Source organism: Oncorhynchus tshawytscha, linkage group LG31, assembly GCF_018296145.1.
Source record: "Oncorhynchus tshawytscha isolate Ot180627B linkage group LG31, Otsh_v2.0, whole genome shotgun sequence".
Lineage (NCBI taxonomy): Eukaryota > Metazoa > Chordata > Actinopteri > Salmoniformes > Salmonidae > Oncorhynchus > Oncorhynchus tshawytscha.
Genome location: NC_056459.1, coordinates 35,746,689 through 35,756,688, shown reverse-complemented (window position 1 = coordinate 35,756,688; position 10,000 = coordinate 35,746,689). Strand labels below are relative to the sequence as shown.

At 41.3% G+C, this 10,000-nt stretch overlaps 1 protein-coding gene and 1 long non-coding RNA gene across 2 annotated transcripts in view; one reads left to right on the top strand and one right to left on the bottom strand.

The window, feature by feature from the left end:
- Positions 1–856: 856 nt before the first annotated feature.
- Positions 857–4,912, top strand: LOC121841526. Its single transcript, XR_006080575.1, has 3 exons — positions 857–922; positions 1,770–1,874; positions 4,428–4,912. It is a non-coding gene; the product is annotated as an uncharacterized LOC121841526 (long non-coding RNA).
- Positions 4,913–9,059: 4,147 nt separating this feature from the next.
- LOC112235139 (peptidyl-prolyl cis-trans isomerase FKBP14-like) overlaps positions 9,060–10,000 on the bottom strand; it is a 3,913-nt gene continuing 2,972 nt past the window's right edge. Inside the window, exons 3-4 of the mRNA XM_042310469.1 lie at positions 9,919–10,000; positions 9,060–9,670 (exon numbers count right to left, since the gene is read on the bottom strand). The exon at positions 9,919–10,000 is cut by the window's right edge and continues 46 nt beyond it. Coding sequence (XP_042166403.1) covers positions 9,512–9,670; positions 9,919–10,000 — 241 coding nt within the window. The 3' untranslated portion in view covers positions 9,060–9,511. The remainder of the gene's footprint in view (positions 9,671–9,918) is intronic.

Genomic DNA, 10,000 nt, shown 5'->3' with positions numbered 1-10,000 from the left:
GCAGGTATTTTGTTGTGATATTTGAAGGGGAAAATGCTTGATTTTGCAGCAGTAATTATGTAATACTGTATGTGATATGCAATGATTTTCTTCCAATTTCTTGTGAAAATGCGCTGACGAGGGATAAAGTTTGTTGACGTGTGACTTGATTGAGCCATAGATTTGCGTTAAATGTGTGGTGATTGGTTGAAATTACTAGGCCTCGTTTTTGTACTACAATGGGTCAGTTTTATACAATAATATTGCAATGATTTTACTGTTTTATACATTTGCAAGCTCTCACATTATACAGAGGTAATTATTGATCAAAATCAAATACAATCGCAAAGTTCCAGAGAGATCGATTACTGTTTCCTGCATCTGATTGTTAATGACTCAGTGGTTTAATTCTATCTGTCCCTCATACCATCACAGTCACCTAATAATCCCCAGTTTACAATTGGCTCATTCATCCCCCCTCCTCTCCCCTGTAACTATTCCCCAGGTCGTTGCTGTAAATGAGAACATGTACCTGGTAAAATAACGGATAAACGATACACTGTTCAATAGACTCTGTCCGAACTGGGCTCCAATGACATCACATTCATCTAGCTACACAGACAGAGACTACACAGACAGAGACTACACAGACAGAGACTACACAGACAGAGACTACACAGACAGAGACTACACAGACAGAGACTACACAGACAGAGACTACACAGACAGAGACTACAACACTGAGAGAGAACTCTCTTTGTGAGGTTTCTCCACATTGTCTGTTGTCTTTCCCAACAGGTGTGGGGAGGTCGTTGGCTTCTCCCCCTGTCCCACCGGCCCGCTCCCCGTCCACGGAGTTGACCAACCGGATCCCTCCCCTCATCCTCCTCCCCTTCCCCGTCCTTAATGAGGAATGGACACAGCCTAAGTTTGCACAGCCTGGGTGAGAGTCTGATTCTCCTTCTTCGTTCAATAACTCCCTTCACTCATTCAATTCCTCTCCAAAACTGTGGCAATCGTGCCAAAGCCATTTTTTTTCCTAGCCACAGAAGCATGGCTTGCTCTTTAGACTTTTAGGCTGGGTGTCTGTGACACGCTTTGTGTGTTAGTGGTGTCTTTTCATAGTGTGTTAATGTGTCTCTGTGTTAGTGGTGTATTTAATGTGTCTCTGTGTTAGTGCTGTCTTTAATGTGTCTCTGTGTTAGTGGTGTCTTTAATGTGTCTCTGTGTTAGTGGTGTCTTTAATGTGTCTCTGTGTTAGTGGTGTCTTTAATGTGTCTCTGTGTTAGTGGTGTCTTTAATGTGTCTCTGTGTTAGTGGTGTCTTTAATGTGTCTCTGTGTTAGTAGTGTCTTTTCATAGCGTGTTAATGTGTCTCTGTGTTAGTGGTGTCTTTAATGTGTCTCTGTGTTAGTGGTGTCTAATGTGTCTCTGTGTTAGTGCTGTCTTTAATGTGTCTCTGTGTTTGTGGTGTCTTTTCATAGTGTGTTAATGTGTCAGTGTGTTAGTGGTGTCTTTAATGTGTCTGTGTTAGTGGTGTCTTTAATGTGTCTCTGTGTTTGTGGTGTATTTTAATGAGTCTGTGTTACTGGTGTATTTTGTCAGTGTATTTAATGTGTCTCTGTGTTTGTGGTGTATTTAATGTGTCTCTGTGTTTGTGGTGTATTTAATGTGTCTCTGTGTTAGTGGTGTATTTTGTCAGTGTTTTAATGTGTCTCTGTGTTAGTGGTGTATTTAATGTGTCTCTGTGTTAGTGGTGTATTTAATGTGTCTCTCTCTCTGGTCTTTCAGATGACTTTGAGTCTAAATTTCAGTTCCACCCAATAGAAGACTTTCCCCCTCCAGAGGAGTTTTGGCCCTTTCCACGCATCTACCCAAGCAGAGAGAACCAAGGAGGTAGGGGCACAAAGTGTTGTGTGTGTGTGTGTGTGCAGTTAACCCACTGTTCCTAGACCAGTTAACCCACTGTTCCTAGACCAGTTAACCCACTGTTCCTAGACCAGTTAACCCACTGTTCCTAGACCAGTTAACCCACTGTTCCTAGACCAGATAACCCACTGTCCCTAGACCAGTTAACCCACTGTCCCTAGACCAGTTAACCCACTGTTCCTAGACCAGTTAACCCACTGTCCCTAGACCAGTTAACCCACTGTCCCTAGACCAGTTAACCCACTGTTCCTAGACCAGTTAACCCACTGTCCCTAGACCAGTTAACCCACTGTTCCTAGACCAGTTAACCCACTGTCCCTAGACCAGTTAACCCACTGTCCCTAGACCAGTTAACCCACTGTTCCACTGTCCCTTAGACCAGTTAACCCACTGTTCCTAGACCAGTTAACCCACTGTTCCTAGGTTCCTAGACCAGTTAACCCACTGTCCCTAGACCAGTTAACCCACTGTCCCTAGACCAGTTAACCCACTGTTTGTAAATAAGAATTTGTTCTCCTAACTGACTTGCCAGTTAAATAAAAATAATAAAATCAAATAATTTAGAAAAAATGTTAAATAAAATAAAAATATATTTTTGTTTTTATTCTAAAATGGAGTTTTTTAGACCAGTTAACCCAAAGATATCCTCAGACCAGTTAACCCATATAAACACAATACCCCATAATGACTTAACTGACTTGCCAAGTTAAAACAAATAATAAAATAAAATAATTTTTTATAAAAAATATTTTTGCTAAAAATGTCAGCAATATAAAACCCCCCGAAAACAGGTTTTTAAAAGAAATAACGTGCTTACGTAAGTATTCAGACCCTTTGATATGAGACTCAAAATGGAGCTCAGCTGCATCCTGTTTCTATTGATCATCCTTTAGATGTTTCTACAACTTCGAGTCCACCTGTGGTACATTTAATTGATTGGACATGATTTGGAAAGGCACACACCTGTCTATATAAGGTCCCACAGTTGACAGTGCATGAGCAAAAACCAAACCATGAGGTTGAAAGAATTGTCCATAGAGCTCAGAGACAGGATTGTGTCGAGTCACAGATCTGGGGAAGGGACCAAAACATTTATACAGAACCACCAAGACTCTTCCTAGAGCTAGCTGCCCGGCCAAACTGACCAATCGGTGGAGAAGGGCCCTTGGTAAGGGAGGTGACCAAGAACCCGATGGTAGAGTGGCCAGACTGAAACCACTCCTCAGTAAAAGGCACATAACAGCCCGCTTGGAGTTTACCAAAAGGCACCTAAAAACTGTCAGACAATGAGAAACAAGATTCTCTGGTCTGATAAAACCAAGATTGAACTCTTTGGCCTGAATGCCAAGCTTCACGTTTGGAGGAAACCTGGCATCATCCCTACGGTGAAGCCTGGTGGTGGCAGCATCATGCTGTGGGGATGTGTTTCAGCGGCAGGGACTGGGAGACTAGTCAGGATCGAGGTAAAGATGAATGGAGAAAAGTACAGTGAGATATTTGATGAAAATCTGCTCCAGACCTCAGACTGGGGCGAAGGTTCACCTTCCAGCAGGACAATCTTCTCTGTTTTTGTGTTATTATTTCACTGTTGTACTGTGTTGGATCTTGTCCAGCCATCTTGTCTCAAGAGGACCACAATGGAAATAAGTCCCAGACTGTATAGTGTGTTATCCTCCATGATTTAACAGTGGAAATAAGTCCCAGACTGTATAGTGTGTTATCCTTGATGATTTAAAAGTCACAGACTTTATTTTTTATTTTTTATTTTTTTATTTTACCTTTATTTAACCAGGCAAGTCAGTTAAGAACAAATTCTTATTTTCAATGACGGCCTAGGAACAGTATATACTGTATGCATAGTGTGTTATCCTCCATGATTTAACAGTGGAGGAATGGGAGAAACTCCCCAAATACAGGTGTGTTATACCCAAGAAGACTCAAGGCTGTAATCACTGCCAAAGGTGCTTCAACAAAGTACTGAGTAAAGGGTCTGAATTCTTATGTAAATGTGATATTTCAGTTTTTATTTGTAATACATTAGCAAACATTTCTAAAAACAGATTTTGATTTGTCATTATGGGGTATTGTGATGTCATTATGGGGTATTGTGATGTCAATATGGGGTATTGTGATGTCAATATGGGGTATTGTGATGTCATTATGGGGTATTGTGATGTCAATATTTGTGTATGTGTGTCTGTCTGTATGTGTGTGTATCAGCATGCTCTTTTCTTAATTTTCCTATTCAAATGATTTTGTGATTTACTCCTCCCCCATCCTCGCTTCTCTCCTCCCCCATCCTCTCCTCTCTCCTCCCCCATCCTCTCCTCTCTCCTCCCCATCCTCTCATCTCTCCTCCCCCATCCACGCCTCTCTCCTCCCCCATCCTCTCCTCTCTCCTCCCCCATCCTCTCTCCTCTCCTCCTCCCCCACCCTCTCCTCTCTCCTCCCCCATCCCTCCCTCTCCCCCCCCCATCCTCTCCTCTCTCCTCCTCCATCCTCTCCTCTCTACTCCCCCAGTGATCAGGACACAGCTATGGTGATGCAGTGAGACAACATGGACCCCCCACCCCCACACATCCAACAGCTGGCCCAACACATCCTCTTCATCCTACATTATCCTCATCCTCTGTCCCCAGGGGCCATGCTCATGGACGGATAATTGAGACTGTGTGTGTGTGTGTGTGTGTGTGTGTGTGTGTGTGTGTGTGTGTGTGTGTGTGTGTGTGTGTGTGTGTGTGTGTGTGTGTGTGTGTGTGTGTGTGTGTGTGTGTGTGTGTGTGCGAATGCAATACCGTGCCACACCCAGGGCAGGCTATGTGACCTCCAACCTTCTCCAGTGTGGAATGTTTTGAATGTGTCAGGAGGGTAGAACCCAACTGTGTTCTCTCCCTCTCACTATATATATATATCTATTGATAAACTGAGTGGCACCAGCCCTGAATGCTGATTGGCTGACAGCCATGATATATCATAGGTATGACAAAACATTTATTTTACATTGGTAAACAGTTTATAATAGCAGTAAGGCACCTCTGGGATTTGTGGTATATGGCCAATATACCACGGCTAAGGGCTGTATCCAGGCACTCCGCATTGTGTCGTGCTCAAGAACAGCCCTTAGCCGTGGTATATTGGCCATATACCACACCCCCTCGGGCCCTAAATATATACTGTATATATATGTCTCTCTCTGTTATCTCCCTCTCTCTCTCTCTCTGTCTCTTTTTTGTCTCTGTCTATCTGTCTCTCTCTCTCAGTCTCTGTCTCTCTCTCTCTCTCTCTCTCTCTCACTGTCTGTCTTTCTCTCTCTGTCACTCTCTGTCTCTCTCTCTCACTCTCTCTCTATATATACACATATATATATATATATATATATATATATATATCAAAATATATTTGAGATTCTTCAAAGTAGCCACCCTTTGCCTTGATGACAGATTTGCACGCTCTTGGATTTCTCTCAACCACCTTCACCTGGAATGCTTTTCCAACAGTCTTAAAGGAGTTCCTGCATATGCTGAGCGCTCGTTGGCTGCTTTTCCTTCACTCTGTGGTCCAACTCATCCCAAGCCATCTCAGTTGGGTTGAGGTCGGGTGATTGTGGAGGCCAGATCATCTGATGCAGCACTCCATCACTCTCCTTCTTGGTCAAATAGCCCTGACACAGCCTGGAAGTCTGTTGGTTCATTGTTTTGTTGAAAAACAAATGATAGTCCCACTAAGTGCAAACTAGATGGGATGGTGTATCGTTGCAGGATGTTGTGGTAGCCTCACAAAGACATGGCGGTTGGAACAAAAAATATCACATTTGGACTCATCAGACCGAAGGACAGATTTCCACCGGTCTAATGTCCACTGCTCATGTTTCTTGGCCCAAGCAAGTCTCTTCTTCTTATTGGTGTCCTTTAGTAGTGGTTTCTTTGCAGCAATTCGATCATGAAGGCCTGATTCACGCAGTTTCCTCTGAACAGTTGATGTTGAGATGTGTCTGTTACTTGAACTTTATTTGGGCTGCAATTTGTGAGGCTGGTAACTCTAATGAACGTATCCTCTGTAGCAGAGGTAACTCTGGGTCTTCCTTTCCTGTGGCGGTCCTCATGAGAGCCAGTTTCATCATAGCGCTTGATGGTTTTTGCGACTGCACCAAAAATTCTTGACATTTTCCAGATTGACTGACCTTCATGTCTTAAAGTAACGATGGACTGTCATTTCTCTTTGCTTATTTGAGCTGTTCTTGCAATAATATGGACTTGGTATTTTACCAAATAGGGCAATATTCTGTATACCAACACTACCTTGTCACAATACAACTGATTGGTTCAAATGCATTAAGAAGGAAGGAAATTCCACAAATGAACTTTTAACAAGTCACACCTGTTAATTGAAATGCATTCCAGGTGACTACCTCATGAAGCTGGTTGGGAGAATGCCAAGAGTGTGCAAAACTGTCATCAAGGCAAAGGGTGGCTACTTTAAACAATCTCAATTATAAACTATATTTTAATTTGTATAACACTTTTTTGGTTACTACATGATTCCGTATGTGTTATTTCATAGTTTTGATGTCATCACTATTATTCTACAATGTAGAAAATAGTAAAAAATAAACCCTTGAATGAATAGGTGTGTCCAAACTTTTGTCTGGTACTGTATATATGTCTCTGTCTCTCTATGTCTTCCTCTCGCTCTATATATATGTGTTTCTCTCTATATGTCACTCTGTGTATATGTTTGTCTCTCCACATATTCCATATCTCTATTTTTCTGCATTATGGGATCTGAGTCATTTATGCATTATGGGATCTGAGTCATTCTGTGTTATGGGATCTGAGTCATTCTGTGTTATGGGATCCGAGTCGTTTCTGTGTTATGGGATCTGAGTCGTTTCTGTGTTATGGGATCTGAGTCATTCTGTGTTATGGGATCTGAGTCGTTTATGTATTATGGGATCTGAGTCGTTTATGCGTTATGGGATCTGAGTCGTTTATGCATTATGGGATCTGAGTCGTTTATGCATTATGGGATCTGAGTCGTTTATGCGTTATGGGATCTGAGTCATTCTTATGCGTTATGGGATCTGAGTCGTTTATGCGTTATGGGATCTGAGTCGTTTATGCGTTATGGGATCTGAGTCGTTTATGCGTTATGGGATCTGAGTCGTTTATGCATTATGGGATCTGAGTCGTTTATGCATTATGGGATCTGAGTCGTTTATGCATTTGGGATCTGAGTCGTTTATGCATTATGGGATCTGAGTCGTTTATGCATTATGGGATCTGAGTCGTTTATGCATTATGGGATCTGAGTCGTTTATGCATTATGGGATCTGAGTCGTTTATTTATGGGCATTATGGGATCTGAGTCGTTTATGCATTATGGGATCTGAGTCGTTTATGCATTATGGGATCTGAGTCGTTTATGCATTATGGGATCTGAGTCGTTTATGCGTTATGGGATCTGAGTCGTTTATGCATTATGGGATCTGAGTCGTTTATTTGGGATGCGTTTATGCATTATGGGATCTGAGTCGTTTATGCGTTATGGGATCTGAGTCGTTTATGCATTATGGGATCTGAGTCGTTTATGCACTATGGGATCTGAGTCGTTTATGCATTATGGGATCTGAGTCGTTTATGCACTATGGGATCTGAGTCGTTTATGCATTATGGGATCTGAGTCGTTTATGCATTATGGGATCTGAGTCGTTTATGCATTATGGGATCTGAGTCGTTTATGCATTATGGGATCTGAGTCGTTTATGCATTATGGGATCTGAGTCGTTTATGCTATTATCTGGGTTTCTGCACTATGGGTCGTTTATGCATTATGGGATCTGAGTCGTTTATGCATTATGGGATCTGAGTCGTTTATGCATTATGGGATCTGAGTCGTTTATGCATTATGGGATCTGAGTCGTTTATGCATTATGGGATCTGAGTCGTTTATGCATTATGGGATCTGAGTCGTTTATGCATTATGGGATCTGAGTCGTTTATGCATTATGGGATCTGAGTCGTTTATGCATTATGGGATCTGAGTCGTTTATGCATTATGGGATCTGAGTCGTTTATGCACTATGGGATCTGAGTCGTTTATGCACTATGGGATCTGAGTCGTTTATGCACTATGGGATCTGAGTCGTTTATGCATTATGGGATCTGAGTCGTTTATGCATTATGGGATCTGAGTCGTTTATGCATTATGGGATCTGAGTCGTTTATGCATTATGGGATCTGAGTCGTTTATGCACTATGGGATCTGAGTCGTTTATGCGTTATGGGATCTGAGTCGTTTATGCACTATGGGATCTGAGTCGTTTCTGTGTTATGGGATCTGAGTCGTTTATGCATTATGGGATCTGAGTCGTTTATGCATTATGGGATCTGAGTCGTTTATGCATTATGGGATCTGAGTCGTTTATGCATTATGGGATCTGAGTCGTTTATGCATTATGGGATCTGAGTCGTTTATGCATTATGGGATCTGAGTCGTTTATGCATTATGGGATCTGAGTCGTTTATGCATTATGGGATCAGTTACACACAAGCAGTCCCCTACATGTTCACAGAGAGGAAACTGCACTGTAGTACAGTGAAATGCCTTTCTTGTAAATCTCCAAACCCAACAATGAAGTAATTCATATCAATGTTAGCACAACAAATAAAGTAGAACAAAAACACAAATAAAAGAACAGAAGTAAGAAATTAGTGAACACGAGACACGAGATTCTCAGTAGAAATATCAACGCTCTACACCTGTTGTGTTAATAACGACTTCTCACATGTGGATGAGGTATTTTCATAATTTCATTTGAGTATGAGGGTGCCACCGTTATACACCTCCCTATATATATATATTTTCTCAACCTGTTGTTTACTTCTCACATGTGGATGAGGTATTTTAATCATTTCATTTTTGTTATACACCTCCCTATATTTTTATATATATATTTTTTTTTGTTAAACTACATTATAAACCTTTTTAATAAATGTATTAGCAATGTTTTCCCCCCTATACTATCACTGCCTGAACTCTTATCGATCTACAGTCTCTTCAACACTGACACGTTAGTAAACAGTGCCACCTAGTGGCTAAACGTGATACGGTATTCTCAAGTATTACCAGGGAATAAATGTATTGTTGTGTGTGTAAAAGGTTGGCAGTCACTTTATTCATTTTTTCTCCTCTCTAAAAAGTGAACACAAAATACATTCAGTAAAAAAAAAAACTTTAAATAAAACAGGTACCACTAATATGTTGTTATAAACTATATCACAAATATGTTATCCTGTGATCAATGTTTTACATTATATATCTCTGGAGAGGTTCTTGTAGATATAAAACAAAAGGACCCTTAAACAGTTAAACAACATTTAACCAAATATTCAATAATGGTTCATAATCAGTTTTTATTAACAAACTTTTAAAATAAACTTTAACCAAAAAAACACACACACACACACACACACACACACACACACACACACACACACACACACACACACAGACACACACACAGCTAGTCTAATGTAAAGAATGATCATATCATGTTCATGTAACCCGATTCTCTGTGCCATAAGTATAGGGGATTAGCTCAGAGGTTAAAGTTCATCGTGTTTGTAGGTGAACTCTCTGGAGGAGATGAAGCCATCCTCGTTCTCATCCTCCTTCTTAAAGATGTCCTCCACCATCTGCTCATGATGGGTGTCGTTGGGAGGGTAACCATGACGCTGAAACTCCTTCCTCAGGTACTCCTTCACCTGGGAGGAAAAGGGAGTATGCAGTCAGGACATAAAGTAAGGTGTGTGTGTGTGTGTGTGTGTGTGTGTGTGTGTGTGACAGAGAGAATCCCTTCACATGGTATAAGTGTGAACAAACAGTCCGTGTCTGTGTTTGTAACAGAGAGAAGATCCATTTAACGTTGTTTAAGTATGCCAGACAGCATAATGTTACTGTGTGTGTGTGTGTGTGTGTGTGTGTGTGTGTGTGTGTGTGTGTGTGTTCTCGCCTCGTCCTTGGACAGTTTCCAGTCATCGTTGAGGTCCATTTCCTGGAAGGATTCATGTGACCTGGGTCCATTCCTGATCTCC